General features: G+C 43.8%; 1 protein-coding gene across 5 annotated transcripts in view; it reads left to right on the top strand.

Moving 5' to 3' along the window:
* LOC121539158 (palmitoyltransferase ZDHHC14) overlaps positions 1–24,860 on the top strand; it is a 111,419-nt gene that overhangs the window by 29,347 nt on the left and 57,212 nt on the right. For all 5 annotated transcript variants that reach the window (XM_041847452.2, XM_041847451.2, XM_041847454.2 and 2 more), the window contains exon 3: positions 24,140–24,300. In XM_041847452.2, coding sequence (XP_041703386.1) covers positions 24,140–24,300 — 161 coding nt within the window. The remainder of the gene's footprint in view (positions 1–24,139; positions 24,301–24,860) is intronic.

Below are 24,860 nucleotides of genomic sequence, written 5' to 3' on the forward strand. Positions count from 1 at the left end.
CACTGGCCTTGAACTCTGATTAGAGGTCCTGGTGAGATCAGCCATTGTTCCTCTGCTTTCTCCAGACTTTCTTTCAGTTGGTCTCATGTGGAGAGCTGGGGAGAGAAAGCAGAGATGTAGTTATGAAGCAGTAAAGCCTGGGATGGAGACGGATACAAGGCAGCAGGAAAGCAGATATCTTCCTCATCCCTCTTTATTGTCCCCATCTCAGAGAGATGCTCAGCTATGCATGTATGGTAAGCCCTCTTAGTGAAAGGCAGACTCCGATCTATTTATTATTCTGTTCTGTTGCTCTCTCCCAGACTCCCATGTGTCCTGTTGTTACAACTTGCACATGTCCCCCGTTTCCCCTTGTTTTGTTAAAGTTTTACCCAGAAAAAGTAGTACTTTTGAGCAACTATAGTTCATTTTCTTTAGAAAGTACTATAGGCCTAGTTCCACAGCATTTTCTGTTGTGCAAGGAGATGATCTGTGTCTATGATCTTTGTCTAATCTACACTGAATATAAGCTTAGTTATTAAAGGGCAGCAAGTCTGTGGTTGGAGCTGTGTGTGCCTGCGTTTGAGTGTGTGTGTGTGTGTGTCTGTGCCAGCGTTGATGGATGGTGGATTGTCTTTTGAGCTAAGAAATGTGGACAAATGAAAAAGGCGCTGCAAGTTTCGATGCAGATTGTGTCAGGACGTGTAGCAAATCAGCAGAGACAGCAGGCGATATTCAGCGACTGGAGAACACGAGGAACATTGCTCGCTCGCTCGCTCCCTGTCTCTCTGTCTCTCTGTGTGTGTAGTTTATGCTGCTCAGACAAGTATGGTTGCTATTATAACTGTTGCTTTATTTCACTCTGAGAATCATGCAAGACACAGTAGAGTGTTGGTCCCATGTTTCATGAGCTGAAATAAAAGATCCCAGACATTTTTTATGCAGAAATGTGTTTACATCCCTGTTAGTGAGCATTTCTCCTTTGCCAAGATAATCCATCCACCTGACAGGTGTGACATATCAAGAAGCTGATTAAACAGCATGCTCATTACACAGGTGCACCTTGTACTGGGGACACTAAAAGGCCACTCTAAAATGTGCAGTTTTGTCACACAACACAATGCCACAGATGTCTCAAGTTTTGAGGGAGTGTGCAATTGGCATACTGACTGTAGGAAGGTCCACCAGAGCTGTTCCTAGAGAATGTAATGTTAATTTCTGTACCATAAGCTGCCTCCAACGTCGTTTTAGAGAATTTGGCTGTACATTTGGCAGACCACGTGTAACCATACCAGCCCAGGACCTCCACATCCGTCTTCTTCAGCTGTGGGAGCTTCTGAGATTTCCTTCTATGAACTGTAACTCAGTAAATTCATTGAAATTGTTGCATGTTGCGTTTTTATATTTTTGTTCAGTGTAAATATAATGGAAATGTTTAACCCGTTGTGTTATGGTGAGTGTGTGCAGTGTGGTTTTTATGTGGGAGTCTTGTCCACTCACACACCCCCAAGCTCTCCTTACCATAATCTAATCCAGCTCTGCATCCTGGCTCCTAACAGCTGCAGCTCTCTGCTGTGTCTGAGGAGTGAGTCCATGTGGAGGGGGGGGGACATTCCCAGAGTATGTGCCTCAGTGCCTGCCTCGCTGACTGGCCTTCATAAACCGCTTTAAAGCATGCGATTAGGATTGACTAAAAGCTCAGCAGTTTTCGAATAGTGAGTAAGCTTTGCTGTGAAGTAGGGGAGGCAACAGGAAAGAGATTTTGCCATCAGCACTAAGTTCTTTGAGTCTCCACTTGAGATAGAGGAGAGTGGGACAGAAACATTGCCTTGAGGAAAGGAGAGGTAAGGACAACTAAATCTTCATCATAGCTCCCTCTTGACAAGCCTTTTTCAATGGCAGGCAGTGCTACTACGAGTGTGGTTTTAAGTTGCCATCCACAAATAAGAGAGCCTTATCTGCTTGTACCACCTCTACCACTTCCATTACAGTCTGAGCTCAGAGCTGTACAAAACAGGTGGGCCTAGATCACAGTTTTCAGTCCCCATCATAGCAGGGCATTAGAAACCAACGCAAATAACATCTCTACGTGATCACACCACCAGTGGAGCTTCTGATCATAACGCTACTCTCCACCCCCGCATCAGCATTAATGCCAGGGCATGCTAATTTGTTTAAGTTCTGTTTTCTCATCATGCTGAAGTGCTCTGTCATTATGCAAATGATCCCGTAGAGCAGCTGTTGCAGCTATCCAACCCTGTAGTGAATCATCATGCTCTCTCATTTGCATGGCCTGCCTGTGACTGAGCAGGTAGCAGTCATTTAGCTCTGACAGGATGGCACGGTAACTCAGTGGGGTGTGGAATAGGATTCAACTCGACTTTCATTTGATATAGCCTTTCAATTATTGAGTCTGACAACATTTGCTGCATTTATGTAATATAGCTCTTTGTCCAAAGCTAAAACTGTGAACTTCTCCTTTTCAGAGACTGTTTGCAGATTGGCTATACCTAATTGAACACCCCAGGCAAAGCATTAGTAGTAAATTAGTGTAACGGACTCCTTCAAAGAATACTGCAGGTCAAAATTCCCCCAGGAAAGAATGTTGGAAATTGTATTTTTTATTACAGTATTACATAAGATGCATCCTCTTTATGTATCTTATTAGTTCTGCCCAGTGCTTAGAGAGAAGGTAATATGTTTTGGAGGACTATACAAAGGCAGAACTCCTGTAACCGGTAAGTCAGTCATCGGTGGCAGCCTAATGCTGGTGAATTGTGGAAAAAGTTTGGCTGAACCTCCTGAAGGCAGCAGCTTGGAGCGGAACAACCACACCTGCATTACACACACACTTTCCTGACAATAAAGCACACGCTTTCCTGAGACTAAGGCCTTGTTGAAAGCTTTTCTGAAGAGGGGGGTTTGTTCTAGGCCTACATCAAGTCTCACATGGAATCAGCAAGAAACCACAACTGCCATTTTGAACAACATACACAATAACCTGCCTTTCACTACATCCCCAACCGTAGAAGAGTTGAAATTGCTTTCCATTACTGTACATTTCATAAGCTGGACTTTATTGACACACTTACCTGCATTGCATAACTGATAATTGAACCAGGACGAAGGGAGGTAGAATACTAACCTAAGCTATGCTAAAGATCATCCAGTCACATCTGTGTGTTTACCAAACATTTCCCTTTTTAGGACATTAGATCGTTTCTCGCAGGTCACTCCTTGTCACGCACTTTCCTTTCCTGTTTCTGTCTCTTTCCTGTGGATTGCGAGAGGCTACTCTGTCAGATCTGTCAGCTATGCTCAGTCCAACCAGGCAGGAATCAAGTTCAGTGTTCCTTCTCATCCCAACACCCCCAGCCTTTCACTGACCTCTGGTCCCCAATGTGTGTCACACAGCCTTCTCATTCTACCCATGCCCATTCACTTGGATGGGGGTAATTGAGTGCATTGCATGTGTCGGCGGCTTATACTAACACATTTGGAAGGATTTTCACACGCGTGTGCACATGCACACACACTTCTGCTCTGCAAAGCTTTGATTTTGCTCCGCTGGGAGCACATCATGCCCAAGTAATGTGAGAAACAACATGAGGACATGACAACTAATACATAACTGCTTTCACTGTGCTTGACAGACTTCAGCCAGGGTAGGTTCATGCCCTGCCCTTGTGTAGATGCAATTAAGTGCAACGAGAATGCAATTAAACATAACGCTGACAAAGCTCTGAATCCATAGGCTATAGATTAAAAAGTAATGAATACCCTGTGCTAAAGGCCACTAAGGCTGCGGTTTTAATGGGCTACTCTCAGAGTAATTAATGGACCTTTCAGCAATGTTTTTTATTAACTTGCTTAATAGCTAACTAGCCTGCTTAATCATTTTCATTCTGTCCTGCAAATGCAGCATTCAGTGCTTTAGCTATCTTTCACATAGCAGAATCTCTTGCACTACATCGTCTGCCTTCACCTCTCACAAAACAAACACATCTAAAGGGAAGCATCAACTCTCTTCTCATGCAAGCAGTTATGCATAGCTTCCCACTTATGCACATTTTGTCATCCCCCCCCTATTCTTAAGATGCTACTCGGCTTTAGAGATGGATGCTCCTCGTGCTGTGTTTGACAGGCTGTTTGTAGTAGATCAGAGGGTATTGATCGTCTCTAAAGCCTTTTACAGCCTAGTACTCTAGTTCCGGGGGGGCGGGTCTAGTTCCTGGGGGGGGGGTCTAGTGACTTGAAGGGATGAAACGTAGGCACTAGGCAACTGTGAAAGTGCATCGCCACATCTCCTCACAACAAGCTGCTGGGAAGATGAAATACTTTATCTATTTTGCAAGAGAGACCTGGCCAAAATAGTAGCACACAAAGTTTCAAACATTTACAACATAAAGCACTACAGTTTAAAAACATCACTTTACACACATTGAACAGGCATATTGGTTTTGGGGAGGAGTGGTTCAACAAAAAAACTTTTTTTTTGTATTGTCACATACAGGTGCAGTGAAATGTGTTGTTTTACACGGTCTGCCATAGTACGGCGCCCCAGAGCATATTAGGGTTAAGTGCCTTGCTCGAGCACATCGACAGATTTTTCACCTTGTCTACTCTGGTATTCGAACCAGCAACCTTTTGGTTACTAGTGTAGGGGTCAAAAGATTGACAACCCCCTAAATCATTTTTCACCATTGGGTAAAATCGAACTAAAATAATTGAAGGAGACGAGCTCCTGTAGTTTAAGTCCTTTTTGTAGCTCGTTCCATGTACACTTTTCTACCTAGCTCTGTACGGGCCTTACGGCGTGTGTCCACCAGATGCGCATGAGTTTTGCTGTATGTTTTTGCCAGATGTCTCGTCCGCATTTTCCATACTTGACGTACATGTGCTTTGCAAGCCTGGAGAATGGTTTGCAGCATGGAGAAGGTCATTTTCGCTGACTCTGGGTTCCCTGCCTTGTTTGACCAAAGTGCCGATTGCTGCTGGGACCTCCATGCAAAAAATGCTGCAGGGAGACACATTGCCAATACGATTGGATTACCTGGTCAGTTGAATGTGAAATAATTAGCTGGGAAGTGGGAGCTAGGTGCTGGCAATTTCTTAGGTATGCTACAGTTGAAGTCAGAAGTTTACATACAACTTAGCCAACTACATTTAAACTCAGTTTGTCCACAATTCCTGACATTTAATCCTAGTAAACATTCCCTGTTTTAGGTCAGTTAGGACCACCACTTTATTTTAAGAATGTGAAATGCCTTCCACAAGCTTCCTACAATAAGTTGGGTGAATTTTGGCCCATTACTCCTGACAGAGCTGGTGTAACTGAGTCAGGTTTGTAGGCCTCCTTGCTTGCACACGCTTTTTCAGTTCTGCCCACACATTTTCTATAGGATTGAGGTCAGGGCTTTGTGATGGCCACACCAATACCTTGACTTTGTTGTCCGTAAGCCATTTTGCCACAACTTTGGAAGTATGCTTAGGGGTCATTGTCCATTTGGAAGACCCATTTGCGACCAAGCTTTAACTTCCTGACTGATGTCTTGATGTTGCTTCAATATATCCACATAATTTTCCTTCCTCATGATGCCATCTATTTTGTGAAGTGCACTAGTCCCTCCTGCAGCAAAGCACCCCCACAGCATGATGCTGCCACCCCGTGCCTCACGGTTAGGATGGTGTTCTTCGGCTTGCAAGCACCCCCTTTTTCCTCCAAACATAACGATGATCATTATGGCCAAACAGTTCTATTTTTGTTTCATCAGACCAGAGGACATTTCTCCAAATGGTACGATCTTTGTCCCCATGTGCAGTTGCAAACTGTAGTCTGGCTTTTTTATGGTGGTTTTGGAGCAGTGGCTTCTTCCTTGCTGAGCGGCCTTTCAGGTTATATCGATATAGGACTTGTTTTTACTGTGGATAAAGATACTTTTGTGCCTGTTTCCTCCAGCATCTTCTCAAGGTCCTTTGCTGTTGTTCTGGGATTGAGTTGCCCTTTTCACACCAAAGTACGTTCATCTCTAGGAGACAGAACTTATCTCCTTCCTGAGCGGTATGACGACTGCGTGGTTCCATGGTGTTTATACTTGTGTACTATTATTTGTACAGATGAACGTGGTACCTTCAGGCGTTTGGAAATTGCTGAACTGCTGAAAGGATGAACCAGACTTGTGGAGGTCTACAATTTTCTTTCTGAGGTCTTGTCTGATTTCTTTTGATTTTCCCATGATGTCAAGCAAAGAGGCACTGAGTTTGAACGTAGGCCTTGAAATACATCCACAGGTACACCTGCAATTGACTCAAATGATGTCAATTAGCCTATCAGAAGCTTCTAAAGCCATGACATCATTTTCTGGAATTTTCCAAGCTGTTTAAAGGCACAGTCAACTTAGTGTATGTAAACTTCTGACCCACTGGAATTGTGATACAGAGAATTATAAGTGAAATAAACTGAATGTAAACAATTGTTGGAAAAATTACTTCTGTCATGCACAAAGTAGATGTCCTAACCGACTTGCCAAAACTATAGTTTGTTAACAAGAAATTTGTGGAGTGGTTGAAGAACAAGTTTTAATGACTCCAACCTAAGTGTATGTAAACTTCCGACTTCAACCGTATATAGCAGTGGTTAGCTTTGTAGTTAGCTAACAGGCTTGACTGTTTATGAACTTCTGTTTGTACCACCGCACGGTTAAGCAACGCACAAGTTGAAAATAGTAAATGCACCACAGTCTAGTGCGGCAAGAGTTTGACGCATCTGGTGGACATGATGCTTTAGGCACCGTCAAGGAGATGCAGTCCTGTGAGTGTAGGCGATAATTGTCATTAGTCTGCTGGACAATGTAGGTACACTGGTAAAATGGGAGCCTTCCATTTAAGATCTGTGAGAAAGGGGTGGATAATGTATAGGGGACATGTGGGAGGACGTCATAACCGTAACCTGGGTCTGGTTATTGTTGCGATTGTTCTAAGCTGGAGCCAAAATGAGTGGGAAGACCTTGAGGCACCTCACTGAGGTAAAAGATATTGCGCGAGATGCCCCTGGTGATAATGAACTTACTCTCCAGGGTCTATTGCTGTTGAACTGACACTCCTGGCTCACGTTCAGAGTATTTCCAAGAGACTGTGCTCAAACAGAACCCTGATTGACTGTTAATTGGCTTCCTCTTCCTGTTTCAGAACGGTATTGCTTCCTACTGAAAACAGCACAAATGAATGTTAAATGTCTGTAGACTGTAGTGTCGGTTGGAGGAGGGGAAGTGGACCTGGCTCAGATTCAAGCATCTCTGGTGTTTTGTTGGCCTTTGACCTCTTGGCTCAAACCGCTAAGCTCACAGCGCTGTGTTCAATTCGTCAGTTATAGTAATGAGGACGAAGTTCATTCATTTTGTTTGTGTCCTTTGATTCATTACCCAACTGTTTGTTTATATTGCAGAGGGGTGATGTGTACCTATAGTATAATTTGTGTTTATGTGATGTTGACAGTCAGTTAAAACTGGAAGATTGAGTTGAGACTTAGTGTTATGCATACCATTAGCCTAGACAAGGAGTGTTGAACTGTCTATCTAGGCCATAGGCTGGTCTGAAGCAGTGTTGGGGTTTTTGACTGATGGGTTGATGTCACTTCTGTAGAACTTCAGCGTTTCAACATGATGGCACCAGACGTGGAGGTTCCTCTGGTGAAAGGCAGGAAACAGTCTGCTTGTGGTAAACATACGATGGAGTCAAGATGTCACACATGGAATGTAAATGCATGTTTACGTCTGAAGCTTTTAAAATTGAAAGTGGTGGCAAGCTCCGAAACTCAAATAAACTCTCCCCATATGGTACGCAGCAGTGCATAATCCTAACCCACATCATCCTCCATCCCGTTCAAGCCTGTGAGCTCTGCTCAAGTGTTGAGCTGTCAAATTCAATGAGCAGTAGGCTAACTTGCATTAGGCTTTAGTGTAACATATGGTTTTGTACAGTTTGCGTTAAGCCTGCACATAATTATTTCGCACTAATGTTTCAGTGTATCATTCACAGTCATATTGACATCCTTTGATTATGGGCTGTCTAACATACTGTATTTTGAGTTTCAGATCATAAGTTGATTAGCCTGAAGTTCAATTATCTTTCTAAATCCCTCTTAAATTAGGACTAAACATTTTTGGGACAATGAGAAAAATATTTAATCAAATCTGCCAGTGAAATTCTATTAAGGCTGTGTTTAGCTTCTGTTGCGTACAGCCCAAAAATGTTTTTGTCATCTATCATGTTAGGAAGTTAGTCACATGATGTGCTCCCTTCCTGCATTCCTACAGTGAACTGTCATGAACTTTTAATTGACTCTGCTATTCAAAAGCAGCCAATTTCCTCTGTGCAAATGTAAGTTTAGATGGTGATGTCATTTTTCGGGACCCCTCAGTTGGTTTGTGATTAAATGTTATTTTTTTGTCATGGATGAAACATTCCTCTAAAGCCAGTGTATTCCCACACTGTTATCGTTAAAACCCTCTACTCCCTTTCACTAATTTGACAGCCCACAGCTATAATTCAAGCCACAGTCGCAGTGAATTGACAAGCTCAAATCCTCTGCCCTAACTAGTTAACTCTGGATAGCCTCTTTGGTTGTCAATCTCAGAATTATGTGAATGGGCTTTCCTCATGCATAGAAAAGAGAAAGAAAGGTCTCCATAACAATTAGGCTAAGCCTCCAGATTGAGCATTGGTTCGCCTCACCAGCTACCAGCACTCGCAGTGGGCTCTGAGGGAGTTGAGTGGAGCGATCGGAGAAAGAGCTGGAGAACATGTGCAAGCTGAGAGGGCTCTGTGGGTGTAATTGTTCTACTGGTATGCTGTTCATTGGAGACCAATCATTTCTGGGATGGAATATTTCCCTCCTGATAAAGTAGGTCAGTGCTATAATACCCAATGGATAAACTCCAGGGGTGTGTGTGTCAGTGTGTGTGTGTCGGTGCGTCAGTGTGTGTGTGTCGGTGCGTCAGTGTGTGTGTGTGTGTGTGTGCGTCGGTGCGTCAGTGTGTGTGTGTGCGTCGGTGCGTCAGTGTGTGTGTCGGTGTGTCGGTGTGTCGGTGCGTCCGTGTGTGTGTGTGTGTGTGTGTGTGTGTGTGTGTGTGTGTGTGTGTGAGAAGGCAGTTTGACCCTAAAGCCGAGGGAGGCGGAAAACTAGTGCTAAAACATTGAAAAAATTTACGAAACATACCTGAGGCTTGGTGCACCATGCATGGAGGGAAATGTGGAACATCATTCCCTGGAATCAGACTCCAGTTAACAACCCGTCCAAAGACTGTCAGAAGGCACCGGGTCTGACCCCGCCACAGTTTGCGATCAGATCTCCTGAAACCCGATTTAATGATGCCTGAAATCGTTGTTGTTTCACTTTTGTGAGGTCTCTCTTAAGTACTTGGAAGGGTGGGCAAAGGATTTAGTGACACTGCCTTGAGTTACTCTGGGCAATAAGATTGCAGGTTTAGACTGAACTCTTTGTTATTTTGGGTGATTGGGTGGCCTAGCTATGCGGCAATTCCTTGAATCTGTTTTTTGTTAGTTTTTACAACTGCAGTACCGGATAGGGCTGTTGCAGTGACCGTATTACCACCACACCGGCAGTCATGAGTCATGACCGCAGCATAATTCCATGTGACTGTTGAGTTGCGGTAATCTCCTGTTATGTAGTCTGGACATGCGTTGGTAGAACCCAACTCGCTAACGACCATCAGGTCCTAATGGCCTGGTACTCAGGTCTATATTGTCCCTCTAACCACTTTGACATCAATGCAAATGCAATCGAAAATCACATCAAAAACGTATAAACAGTATCATGCTTTTAAAACTCACCTCACTGTGATCAATTTGAAGAAAGAAGTTCAAAAGCAGGTTGAAACTGAGTGTAAAACATGGTTGTTGTGGATGTTGTTTCAAAGCCTAACGCAACGAAATGGACAGCTTTCTACAGTGATTATTAATTCAAAACACCCATACACATATTAGAGCTTATGCATACGCCCCCCAAAAAAAAAAACGGAATTAAAATGATTGTGCCACTTTACAATACATAGCCTACCACATATTACGCATGGCAGCAAAACATAAAACAAAACTGATTGAAGATGTCTTTGGTACATAATTGGTCCAACCTATACTCCAAAATGAAACAAATTTGAGTAATCGCCTTTGAGGATGGACTGGTTACCTTATGCTATGCTCCAAAATGTCTATCCACGAGTCTGGGAGAGAACGTATAGCCCTAGGCGATGCAGTTGGTTCCTTGATTATGCGGGGCGATTTTGAATAGCCTAGTAATAGGGATTTTTTATTTTCATAATTAATTTGGTGACTTTAACTTTAGCTATACAGAATATCTCACCACCATGCGTTTCCATCTCCTCCTCTCTCTCCTTTATTCCTTTCTTGAGCGCGCAGACGGGCAGTCAACTGTTTAGTGAAATGTTTTGTTGCGAAAAACATTTTAGTATTGATGTTCCCGAACAGATTTCACTTGGTTTCCCAAAGTAAGCACTGGGTAGCTGCAGGAACAAGGTTGGAGAGCCCACGGCATAAAGAGTTTGGACGGAATATCACCTGTCGCGCAGCGAGAGCATGCTCCTCAAAAAGTGGTTAACGCCTGGAGTGAAATAAGTGTTTTTATATTTATTTCTCAGCTGTTCATATTAAGCACATGGTCCGCTTTAAAACCGATGTAGCCTGCCAGGCAGCATTAAAAAACAGACCGGCGGGAAAGCACCCGGCTTCCATTCGCTGTTCGAGTGCATACAGAGGACGTATTTTTTCCCCTGCCCCTGTTCTTGCTCATTTGATAATGGGTAATTCTAAACAAATGTTACATATTAGTAAAGACAAGATTAAATTGAGAATAGTCTGATGGGTGAAAATACGATCACTTGATGAAAGAACAGCTGTGCAGCCTGAGGCAAGGAACAGAGCGCAATCTTTTTTGCTACTTTCTCATCAATAGCCTATAGTCGCATCATGCAGCCCATATATGTTTTGATTTCTAAGATATTCTAAGGTTTTTATCATTCACAACTATCGTATAGGACCTGTTTTTCAAATGATCACCTTCACGCTCGACATAGCCACATAGCACTCACTCCGGAATGGGAAAAATATTGTTTTGATTTTATTCAGCTAAGTTCAGTTATATTCTTCTTACTATAAAATCATATAATATAAAATAATGGCATGGAACTTATAAGTGTATCTTATCTGTTAAACGAACAAGCCTACTGCCTATGGCATGGTGCATAGCCAGATAACATACAGTAGGCCAACTCATATTCTGTTCTTCTGAAATACATTTTCTTCATATCATAATGTTTCTTTAGACCTGCCTAAAATAAATAATGCATTTATTGTGATGGTGTATATTCAATTGATTTATTAGACTTTTAAAAAATGTAGATGTTGCAAAGGTGCGCATCAGCTGGCTTGTAGGCCTGGAAGATACTACACGTGTTTGATAATTAACGGTCAATTACCGTGAGACCAGCAGTCTTTTGCATGACAATAACCGGCTGACAAAATGTAATGACCGCCACAGCCCTACTCCCGGACTGAGTCATCAGCCCTACTCCCGGACTGAGTCATCAGTCCTACTCCCGGACTGAGTCATCCCTGTCACCCTCGACTGAGTCATCAGCCCTACCACCACTATTTCCCTACTCCCGAGTATCAGCCCTACTCCCGGACTGAGTCATCAGCCCTACTCCCGGACTGAGTCATCAGCCCTACTCCCGGACTGAGTCATCAGCCCTACTCCCGGACTGAGTCATCAGCCCTACTCCCGGACTGAGTCATCAGCCCTACTCCCGGACTGAGTCATCGGTATGCTTGGTAGAGAATGCCAACATGGACTAACCTTCTGGGTCACCATAGTTGCAAACACTGTGCTATTCCACCATAGATGTGTTCTAATTGGAGACATGCTGGTGAGGGGATGGACGGTCTCTACACAATGAAAACAATAACAAGACTGAAATGTCAAGACCAGCATTGTCTGCAAATGCCAGTGCACTGTTGTCTCTTTATGACTTCAGCATGTGAAGCATGTGTATGACCAGTCTTTGTTACCTCGACAACAGCGCCATTCTCCATTTGACAATTAAAGTCCATATGCTCCATTCAGTCAGCGATATTGTATTCTGCCACAGACTGTCAATTTATAAATAACAGTGCTGTAAAATAGTCAATCAAGTTGTATAATAGGTAACACAAGTGGTTACACAAACATGTGTAGCTCAGCTGGTAGAGCACGGCGCTTGGAACGCTAAGGTAGTGGGTTAGATCCCCGGGACCACCCATACACAAAAAAAAATAATAATGTATGCACGCATGACTGTAAGTCGCTTTGGATAAAAGCGTCTGCTAAATGGCATATTATTATTATTATTATTATGTCAAAGAGGACTGTTATCACACATGCACACATGCATGTACTAGGGTTTCTACTAGATAGCACATCCACAAAGTCAAAATTGGCGATATCGTAGAAACTATGAAAACAAAAATGTAGTTTTTGGTCTTCATTTAAGGGTACGGTAAGGCATAAGGTTAGCAGTGTGGTTAAGGTTAGGGTTTAGGGTTAAATCACATTTTAAGAATATCAATTGAAGAAATAGGTGGGGTTTATGACTTTGGCTGTGGTAACTAGTGACGACCATGTACTAGGCTACATGACTAGTGAGTGTTCTCTGGACCCAATCTCTCAGCCGGAATGAGCATTTAGTTGTCTCTAGGGGACCTGTCCTTTCTACACTGCCATCGTTCAACCCAGTGGGACATCTACTGTGTCACCCACCCCTGTCTTACCCTACAGTAGAGTCCTGCACGGGTCAGTTTTTTTGAGCCGCACCCACCCCGCGCCGGCCACAACAATTCCGAGCCCCACCCGATATCCGACATCAGGACAGATTTTTCTTCGCAACCCGACCCACCTGCATAGTTGTTCCGAGAGCCGATCCATGATCCGACAAATAACATAAATGTATGTAATTATTTTTATGAATCCAGAGTAGTAGGCTATTAGGCTAATTCCATTCCCTGCATGAATGAATTTGTCTGCATGTCTATTCAACATTTGGATGAAAGGAAACCATGCCATGAATTAAGAACGATAGGCCTGTTTTATTTTCACGATGCGGCACATTGACAACTCAAATTGCTTTGGAAAAAAAGCCTTCTTACCTAATGAAAGCCTATAGCCGACATAACAAAACAATACCTTTACATTCAATATTGTTTAGATGGTCGAAGTAGTTTAATTGAAACTTAAATAATCAATTTCTAGAATCGAATAGGCTATAGGCTGCAAAAGTAGCTTACATTTATTTAGTAGGCTAATAGCTACTCAAAGGTTTATCAGCTGCACAGGTTTAAACATGATATGACCGCTGTATAGTCTAAATGAATGAAAGCCTGAATTAATGAAATAATTAACTGATAATTCACTGAAATATTGTAAACAAATACAGTGAGGGGAAAAAAGTATTTGATCCCCTGCTGATTTTGTACGTTTGCCCACTGACAAAGAAATGATCAGTCTATAATTTTAATGGTAGGTTTATCTGAACAGTGAGAGACAGAATAACAACAAAAAAATCCAGAAAAACGCATGTAAAAAAAAAAATAAACCTTGTTGGCAATCACAGAGGTCAGACGTTTCTTGTAGTTAGCCACCAGGTTTGCACACATCTCAGGAGGGATTTTGTCCCACTCCTCTTTGCAGATCTTCTCCAAGTCATTAAGGTTTCGAGCCTGACGTTTGGCAACTCGAACCTTCAGCTCCCTCCAGATTTTCTATGGGATTAAGGTCTGGAGACTGGCTAGGCCACTCCAGGACCTTAATGTGCTTCTTCTTGAGCCACTCCTTTGTTGCCTTGGCCGTGTGTTTTGGGTCATTGTCATGCTGGAATACCCATCCACGGCCCATTTTCAATGCCCTGGCTGAGGGAAGGAGGTTCTCACCCAAGATTTGACGGTACATGGCGCCGTTCATCGTCCTTTTGATGCGGTAAATTTGTTCTGTCCCCTTAGCAGAAAAACACCCCCAAAGCATAATGTTTCCACCTCCATGTTTGGCGGTGGGGATGGTGTTCTTGGGGTCATAGGCAGCATTCCTCCTCCTCCAAACACGGCGAGTTGAGTTGATGCCAAAGAGCTCCATTTTGGTCTCATCTGACCACAACACTTTCACCCAGTTCTCCTCTGAATCATTCAGATGTTCATTGGCAAACTTCAGACGGGCCTGTATATATGCTTTCTTGAGCAGGGGGACCTTGCGGGCGCTGCAGGATTTCAGTCCTTCACGGCGTAGTGTGTTACCAATTGTTTTCTTGGTGACTATGGTCCCAGCCTCCTTGAGATCATTGACAAGATCCTCCCGTGTAGTTCTGGGCTGATTCCTCACCATTCTCATGATCATTGCAACTCCACGAGGTGAGATCTTGCATGGAGCCCCAGGCCGAGGGAGATTGACAGTTCTTTTGTGTTTCTTCCATTTGCAAATAATCACACCAACTGTTGTCACCTTCTCACCAAGCTGCTTGGCGATGGTCTTGTAGCCCATTCCAGCCTTGTGTAGGTCTACAATCTTGTCCCTGACATCCTTGGAGAGCTCTTTGGTCTTGGCCATGGTGGAGAGTTTGGAATCTGATTGATTGATTGCTTCTGTGGACAGGTGTCTTTTGTACAGGTAACAAGCTGAGATTAGGAGCACTCCCTTTAAGAGTGTGCTCCTAATCTCAGCTCGTTACCTGTATAAAAGACACCAGGGAGCCAGAAATCTTTCTGATTGAGAGGGGGTCAAATACTTATTTCCCTCATTAAAATGCAAATCAATTTATAACATTTTTGACATGCGTTTTTCTGGATTTTGTTGTTGTTATTCTGTCTCTCACTGTTCAAATAAACCTACCATTAAAATTATAGACTGATCATTTCTTTGTCAGTGGGCAAACGTACAAAATCAGCAGGGGATCAAATACCTTTTTCCCTCACTGTACCTGCTTGCGCTTCTCCAGGCTGTGTAAACATCTACCGGGTTGTTGTCCTCCAAAATCGTTCCGAACCGGGGATTTGACTTTCCATGATAGTGTATTTCACCATCATAAACGTTCTTTTTATTTATTCTATTTCGCCTGAGCTAGGAGTCAGGGAAAATTTACTTGGCAATGTATTGTCGCGTGGCGGGTGGGAATATTTATCTGCATGTGGACAAATGTTGATGTTTCAGCTCCACACAATAGGCCTACTAATGGACAGTTCCCTGTTCCGCTCTCTTGCAGCATGGCTGGTAGCCTAGGTTATGTCTGCCTCACCGCTCACATAGCCTAATGGTTTTCGCAACACAATTCAACTAGCTCTTGGGTTTGTCAAAAAATAGATTTATTTTAAAACATTTACGACCCGCAAAATAATTGTTCTGAACCGCGAGCCGGCTCACGGGTTGAAATGTTTTAATTCCACCCGCCAGCTGATTTTATTTTATCAATTTTTTATTTTGGGGGGGGGGGGCGGGTCAACCGCAGGGAACCGTGGGTATCTAACCTGATGCAGGACTCTACCCTACAATAGCATCCTATTGGAGATGTCACACTACTGGAATGTGTCGTGAGCAAGCCCTAGAAGAGGAAAGAGTTTTGCTGCTCTGGTCAAAATGGACCAACTGCTTCACTCATGATTTTTGCTATCACTGACCTCTGCACACACTGATCTCACAGGCCAAGAAACAAGTTCACCCTTTCCTGCACAGAATTTGATAAGTGACCTAGTTTGTTTATTTTTGTATTCTCTGTTTTGATTTGTCAGTCATAACTTCATGCAGGGCAGAACATTGTCCCACGGTTGGAAATGTTTTATTTCTATTCCCAGAGCGCTCATGTAGAGAAATACAGGGACTTTGGGCTACTTGGATATAATTTTCTTTATTCTTGGTATGAGAAACCACATTCAGTATGCCTAGTTTGCATGAGACAGTGGACCTTTATCGTGATCATTGTTCTTGTGTTTGAAATATCCTGGACCAGTGCAGACTTAGAACAATATTAGAAGCAGCTCAGTGAGAGAGTTATACAGACATGTTTAGATTTCAGTCTAAACCTTTCAACATGGGCTAAAACAGCCTGCTCTGAGAACCTGATCACTGTACGGAACGTAAACTGGGTGGGGTGCTGGAATATTACCCTTAGGCAACATCATACATTAAGTCATGCACAAATACACAAAACAACTCAGTCGATGATCGTCAGACTGCTGTAATGTTTATCAGATTTCTGTGTAATGACATGTGGCAGGGAAAAAGTAACTCAATTCCCTTTGTGCTAAACCACATAAAAAACATGTCTTGAAAACTAAGAGGAAAGTTATGCCAAGAGACAAATTGTCTCCCTACGCTGTAATGACGTCTATCTTGTTTGCTGCTACAATTTCGATATCAAAGCTAAAGCTGAATTCACGGACTCCCCTTTAACTTGGTTTGTTGGAATGAATTTCATCATACACTCTAGGGAAGCACACTCCTTTACTGTCTGTCAGTAAACTTAGCATTTAGTCTACACAGTCAGGAGGGCGTTCATGGGGTGAGATATTGGATGATGTGTTTTGTGCTAGGGTTGGGCGGTATCCAGATCTTCATACCGTTTCTGTACCATACCGGGGTATACAGTGGGGGGGGGAAAGTATTTAGTCAGCCACCAATTGTGCAAGTTATCCCACTTAAAAAGATGAGAGGCCTGTAATTTTCATCATAGGTACACGTAAACTATGACAGACAAAATGAGGAAAAAAAATCCAGAAAATCACATTGTAGGATTTTTAATGAATTTATTTGCAAATTATGGTGGAAAATAAGTATTTGGTCACCTACAAACAAGCAAGATTTCTGGCTCTCACAGACCTGTAACTTCTTCTTTAAGAGGCTCCTCTGTCCTCCACTTGTTACCTGTATTAATGGCACCTACCGTTTGAACTTGTTATCAGTATAAAAGACACCTGTCCACAACCTCAAACAGTCACACTCCAAACTCCACTATGGCTAAGACCAAAGAGCTGTCAAAGGACACCAGAAACAAAATTGTAGACCTGCACCAGGCTGGGAAGACTGAATCTGCAATAGGTAAGCAGCTTGGTTTGAAGAAATCAACTGTGGGAGCAATTATTAGTAAATGGAAGACATACAAGACCACTGATAATCTCCCTCGATCTGGGGCTCCATGCAAGATCTCACCCCGTGGGGTCAAAATGATCACAAGAACGGTGAGCAAAAATCCCAGAACCACACGGGGGGACCTAGTGAATGACCTGCAGAGAGCTGGGACCAAAGTAACAAAGCCTACCATCAGTAACACACTACGCTGCCAGGGACTCAAATCCTGCAGTGCCAGACGTGTCCCCCTGCTTAAGCCAGTACATGTCCAGGCCCGTCTGAAGTTTGCTAGAGTGCATTTGGATGATCCAGAAGAGGATTGGGAGAATGTCATATGGTCAGATGAAACCAAAATATAACTTTTTGGTAAAAACTCAACTCGTCGTGTTTGGAGGACAAAGAATATCCAGCAACTTCGCACAACCATTGAAGAGGAGTGGGCCAACCTTCCAGAGGCCACAATCAACAGCCTGATCAACTCTATGCAAAGGAGATGTCGCGCTGCATGAGGCAAATGGTGGTCACACCAGATACTAATATGGTTTTCTGATCCAAGCCCCTACCAATTTTTAAAGGTATCTGTGACCAACAGATGCATATCTGTATTCCCAGTCATGTGAAATCTATAGATTAGGGCCTAATGAATTTATTTCAATGGACTGATTTCCTTATATGAACTGTAACTCGAAATTGTTGCATGTTGTGTGTGTTATATTTTTTGTGTACTTTCATAAAAGCTTGACAAAACTTAAAATAGAAAGTCAATGTTTGATCACTCCATCCACAAGTGGTTAAAACACCTAACCAGCATGTTAGGCTATGCTAAAGAAGATACAATTATTTTCATGCAGTTGGCATCAATTGTTACCTCGACATGCTAAACACTCGAGCCAAAGCAGGCTTGCCTCCCTCCCTCAACCATGATGTCATGTTAATGAGTTATATTTTAGGATACGTGACAGGCTTAAGTGGTTTGGAATTTAATACAAGTCATCAAAGAACAAACAAACTGTCCAAGGGTTTTATGCGGTGGTTTCCCTGGCCAACATAGCCTACAGTCTGTAAAAGCTTCACTAATTACCCTCTGGCTGTCCTTGGGTCAGAACATCATGAACACTTTGACATGAAAAGCACAGAACAGAAATGCTTTCAAATTCTTAGGATGAGACACAGACTACTTGAAAGCTACGCCAACCTTGCTTCGCAGAGATGGGCTGTGGAGATATTTCCTCACCTGAGCCTTGTAAAGCGCTTCACATTCTTAGTGATTTCTCACCTCTGGTAATTGCTGGATTCATCAATGTGATGTGTGATCAATCAGACTGAATGGGTAGAAGAAAAGAGCTCCAGTAATGACATTGGACATTCATTTTTATTTCCTAGAGATTTGTCATGTCTCTGTCTGCTTTTTCTGGCTAAATGGACTCACAGTGTAGGGCTTGAGAGACTGCCCCTGAAACCTTTCCACTCAATGCATTTGATTTTTTGTGTCAAACCGCTTTGGTCAGTAGTGTAACCTAGTGCTTTTCAAACAATTAGGCCTACCATGTTTTACTGCTCGTCGTGATTCCCTTAGCTCTTCATGTCTTACATTTTCAGGCACCTGTCTCTTTCTAAGGCGTTGAACCGTTAAACCTTGTCTATTCCCTACAGATGAGACCAGCTCACCTTGAATGGATTTCATGTCACAGCAGGTCCTGTGGGGTTCCCTTCACTTTAGCTGGAGCAAAACAGGCAGGGATTAGGCCTCTCCAGCCTGCTGTGTGTTGTAAATTGAATCAATCAGCAAGCCTTGCATCTGGCCTGCATTGACAGGGATAAACACACGAGTGCTTATGGGTCAGAATGCTTTATCACCCTCCATTACTGTGTGAGCTCTCCAGAGCAAGGAGAAATACTGGCGGTAGGGACCAGAGATTCAGGTCATCTGTGAGATGTATTATTCTGCCCACTCTGGTGTACTACTACATATCTAGAATCTTAATTTGACCAGTATTGTCGCAGCAAAATAATCCTGTAGCGATTAGCTGGCCAAAATTTGGCTACATAAAAAGTGCAATAATGTTATTAATATAACCTTGTGTTATTGAGTGTTTTCAGTGAATTTATGTAAATCATGAAGCTCATCTGCATTTCCTGCGGTGCAGGAAAATTATCAGCAACAAAAGAGTGATCAAATTAAAATCCTACATCAGTAGTGATAATAGCCTATCCCAAAACAATAACAGTATAAGCTTAGTGTGGCCTCTGGTTGTCTGTTGTTTTCTTGATGCGCTGAGAACTAAAGCTCACTTTTTAATATGACACAATTGATTTTGACTTTGTTTGATCCACTTATCTGTTCAGCTATGTGAAAACCAGACCGCCTACCTACAGTAGTTGTCTCATGGTTTTGTAGGGGCTGTGTGTTGGACCCTGGATAAGTGAGCTGAATCGGTTGGGTGTCTTTTTGTTATTTCCCCTCCTGCAATCAAGCCAAAAAAGCCACATATAAATAGTACATACATTCTGTTCCTTTCTGGCGCTCCACCATGACAACACAACAGCAATTTGACCTTTGTTTCTCTCCAAGGCTGTGGAGATTAGCTCTCAGTGCAGGGATCTCTACTGTTTAACAAGCCCTGGATGCATCAAGAGCAGAAAGGAACAATCACTCTGCTCATCCTAGCCTGGGTTAACCCTCCCACAGAGGGAGCAGGTAGGGTCCACAGGTATCTGTACCATCCACATGATAACAGCAGAAACTGTAGTTTCATTCCAACTTGCTTAGCGGTTTCCATAATTAAAAGCTGACAACGGCACTGGATTGATGGACACACTATTGGACTACTATTATCTCCTGAGTGGCGCAGTGGTCTAAGGCACTGCACCGCAGTGCTAACTGTGCCACTAGAGATCCTGGTTCGAATCCAGGCTCTGTCGCAGCCGGCCGCGACCGGGAGACTAATGGGCGGCGCACAATTGGCCCAGCGTCGTCTAGGGTAGGGGAGGGAATGGCCGGCAGGGATGTAGCTCAGTTGATAGAGCATGGCGTTTGCAACGCCAGGGTTGTGGGTTCGATTCCCACGGGGGGCCAGTATAAAAAAAAGATGTAATCACTAACTGTAAGTCGCTCTGGATAAGAGCGTCTGCTAAATGACTAACATGTAAACATGTAAACATGTCAGAGTGAATGACCCTTAGTTCCACTCAGGCCTGCTATACTGCAGGGTCATGGTCATGGTGGTGATGGGCTATAGATCTAAAGCTCCAGCTCTAGCAGGACTCGAGCTTGGCTCGGGGGATTTGGCCTGGTAATGGATTACATCGTCAGGCAGGGAAGGAGCAGGCCTCTGGAGTACATCTCCCTCACTGTAATCTCTCCCCACAGGGACAGCTGTGTTCAGAACGACATGATCTCTCAACAGACAGAGGTGGAGGGGGATCCGCTGGGTCTGTACTAACTCATGGGAATGAGAGCTTCATCATGTAATGGGTTGTCTGCATTCATAGTCACCGTCTCTCTGCAACTCCATTGCTACACCACAAAACAAAGGAGATGATCGTGGACTTCAGGAAACAGCAGAGGGTGCACCCCACTATCCACATTGATGGGACCGCAGTGGAGAAGGTGGAAAGATTCAAGTTCCTTGGCGTACACATCACTGACAAACTGAAATGGTCCACCCACGCAGACAGTGTGGTGAAGAAGGCGCAACAGAGCCTCTTCAACCTCAGGAGGCTGAAGAAATTTGGCTTGGCACCTAAAACCCTCACAAACTTTTACAGATGCACAATTGAGAGCATCCTGTCGGGCTGTATCACCGCCTGGTACGGCAACTGCACCACCCGCAGCCGCAGGGCTCTCCAGAGGGTGGTGCGGTCTGCCGAACGCATTACCGGGGGCAAACTACCCGCCCTCCAGGACATCTACAGCACCCGATGTCACAGGAAGGCCAAAAAGATTATCAAGGACATCAACCACCTGAGCCACTGCCTGTTCACCCCAGCTATCATCCAGAAGGCGAGATCAGTACAGGTGCATCAAAGCTGGGACCGAGAGAATGAAAAACAGCTTCTATCTCAAGGCCATCTGACTGTTAATTAGCCATCACTAGCACATTAGAGGCTGCTGCTGCCTATTGAAATCACTGGCCACTTTAAGAAATGGAACACTAGTCACTTTAATAATGTTTACATATCTTGCACTACTCATCTCATATGTATATACTGTATTCTATAATATTCTACTGTATCTTAGTCCATGCCGCTCTGTCATTGCTTGTCCATATGTATATATTCTTAAATTCCATTCCTTATTTAGATTTGTCTGTATTGGGTATATGTTGTGGAATTGTTAGATATTACTTGTTAGATATTACTGCACTGTCGGAGCTAGAAGCACAAGCATTTCGCTACACTCGCAATAACATCTGCTAAACACATGTATGTGACAAATAAAATGTGATTTGATTTGATCTCCAGACTGTGTCAGAGAGGGTGTTGATGTCAGTGAGTTGGTATGCTCACCCTTGGATGAGCTGTAGAAAGATTTTCACTATGACCTGCCACTGGTCTGTAACTCACACACACAATTTCCAAGCACACAGCAGATCACATTCAGTCCATCTCTGGCAGAACAGGAACAGTGGGATATTAGTCCAGCCAGCCCTGCTATTATCCCATCATTGTGCAAAGTAGACCCTAGCTGATGTCCCTGACAACAGGACAGAGGACACTACCACCATGTTTCATCCACATGGCTCTACTTTTACCCTCGCTTTCTGTGGGATCTCATTTTTCTCTGCTGCTCAGGGACCTTGGTGAAACAGGAGCTACTCTCGCTGTTTCACTATCACTTTCTATAGCAGGTCCCAATTAGGCGATTTGGCATGTTAGCCAGCTGGAGGCAGCAACTGCTGCCCAGTCGTGGTATTAATAAGGCCTACAGGATGTACTGTCCTCCAGCTGGCCTGGCAGCAGCCCTACTGAGGGATGGGAACTTGGGATGGGTATGGACCAGGGTGTGCCCTGGGGGCGGGGCAGGCCAGCAAGCCAGGCACATGCAGACACCTGATACAAACACCTGATACACACAAGGAGAAGAACAGCCAGTGGATCGGAAGATTCTGTCAGTCACACCCCCAATCTGGCGATCAATACCCACCTCTCACATCCTGGCCACATTTTTTGTATAGTTTTGGCTGTATTCATTTTGGCTAGTCGACGTGAGATCATCTGAAAGCTGAGATGGTTACTTTTTTACCAGCCATTGTTTGAACATTGGTGGATCCTTAGCTTCAGCTTTGGACTCCCATCCTCCACTCAAGCACCAAAGAATGGCAGGCTTATAATAGTGTGGCCAGGTTGGTGGGAGTGCTGGCTCCCACCCTCTGTCCCTGGCTTCCACCCTGGCTCTGCAGCACAGCGGTCTCCCAAGGTGTTGCCATCTGGAGAAGGGTGATGGTTATACATTCAGGATGACCTACATCCGCCTGGAAGGAACATGCTTCTGCTGAATAGTCAACCACCACAGCTCCCTGATTCACAAGATCTTTGCTTACCTAGTAGGGTTGTGCTGACATGGCCATACTCGTAATCGTATCCGGAAATTGACAGTTTGAAGTCAGATCAGATTATATTCGTTATCGGAGAAAAAAACATGTTTTAATATGCCTAAATTGATGTTGGCAAAATACCTCACTGCAAAAAAGCTGCAGATTAGAAGCAGTGCGTGGAGGTGTGTGTGTGTTTCTGTGTCCTCCCTCAACTTGCAGCGGGCAGACAAGTTGGCTGTCACTCAGCGTTTTCATCTTTTAGTTTTACACTTGCCCCGCTTATTATACACATTTATAGCTTAATAGCAAACGTCCTCGCCGTGTGATTTATCATAGCAGCAGGCAGCAGCAATCTATATTATCAGACCAAAAACATGGAGGAAAAGTGATCGGGAGAAATTATTAAGCGAGTGGATGGAGAAATACAACTTCACTCTATCCAATCAGAGCAGCAGGATGAACGTAGAGGCCACCCTGTTCTTTACAGACAGGCAAACTAGCCAGTTTAGTTATTTAGACCACGTAGAACCTTGCACATGAGTGACATGTTATCTACACCCCTATTACCTAGTCTTTCCTAGCATGCCATGTTTTCAGGTTCTCACATAGTGCGAACTAAGACTGATGTAAAACGTGACTATAGATAGTTTTACCTCTCGTCTCACCTCTGTCCACACACACACACAGGGATGTATGCTACCTCTCACCCACTTACCACTCTCAGCAACCTATCACTATCACTGCATTTTAGAGGCCATAGCGTGGCCTTTATGATCGAATGGGATTTTGCTTGGCATTGACTTTCAAACCACAATCAATGAATGAGAGTGTAAGTAGCGTAAGTGCTCTGTGAAAGGCAGTAATGCTTGTCCTCCCGTTGCAGGCATTTCCCCTCCTGCTGTTGAACATCATACTAATAGAATAATGGCGCCCCCTCACCTCTCTGTGCCCTGTTCCATGTCATCTTGCCTCCTCACAACAATCAATCCTCTCTGAGAGACAATAATGCATGTTTAGGATCACCTCTCCCTCTATGTTGTGAATTTGGGCACAGTTCAATGTTGAGTGTTTTGTTAATGACATTTTGACACGTATGTGACATTATGAACGGTTTACCAGTCTGATCAGGTGCAGTCCCTCTTCCTTATATTCCTGGCCTACAGTGGTCACATCATGCCTGGTGTGGTAGAGAACTTTGTGAGCAAGGCTCAACTCTATAGTACAGTTTTTCATAGTAAGTGTCCGACTTACAGTAACAGAATGCCTCACTTCTGCTCACCCATACCCACTTCCGAACCTACACTTTCTTGGCCTGCAAACACGTGCCACCGATTCTCATGATGGTCAAGTGTTTGACTTAGTGCAGCCTGCTTTGAATACTTCAGTACTTGCATACACTGAAGATCTGTATGAGTCTAACTCTGCCTCTCTCTCCTCTCTCCCTTAGCTGTCCCTTCCTGTCGGTGCAGCTCACCCCAGCCATCCCAGTGATAGGGGGTGTGCTGTTTGTCTTTGTGCTGGGGACTCTCTTCAGGACCAGCTTCAGTGACCCGGGGGTCCTGCCCCGAGCAACACCTGACGAGGCTGCAGACCTGGAGAGACAGATCGGTAAGAAGACCTCCCTATTAGCTCCATGTACTGTATTTCTCCCTCCTTCACAATCATCCCTGTCTCACAAACACTCCCTCCTAGGGGTGTGAAAGTTAAAACATTTAAACGAAATTGGGATCCTTAACGTTAAGAAAAATCCCTAACCTACGTTTTTAAAAAAGTAAACAGCATAGTGCCCTCAAACGCAACTCTGGACCTCGAAGCCAGTTCCACTGCATTTGATAATTGTTCCCCTCTAATCAGGGACTGATTTAGATTTGGAACACCAGGTGCTTGCAATTCATTATTATCAGGTAGAACAGAAACCCAGCAGGCTCTGGACCTCGTAGGGTAAGAGTTTTTAATAGCCCTGGCATAGTGGTTAAATTTCAGAAACAACTAAGAGCGTTGAAGCGCGAAGCTCAACCTCTCTGTTTTAGTGCCCTGGCTACCACGCTGTGAACAGCGTGACGCAAACCCGTGCACGTTCGCAGATCTCGCTCATCTCAAAAGCCTATTCATTGATGATAGGCCTTGTTGCGTGATATTGCAAGCCAAGAAATTGCGAGGTACAGAAT

Source organism: Coregonus clupeaformis, chromosome 25 (genome assembly GCF_020615455.1).
Source record: "Coregonus clupeaformis isolate EN_2021a chromosome 25, ASM2061545v1, whole genome shotgun sequence".
NCBI lineage: Eukaryota > Metazoa > Chordata > Actinopteri > Salmoniformes > Salmonidae > Coregonus > Coregonus clupeaformis.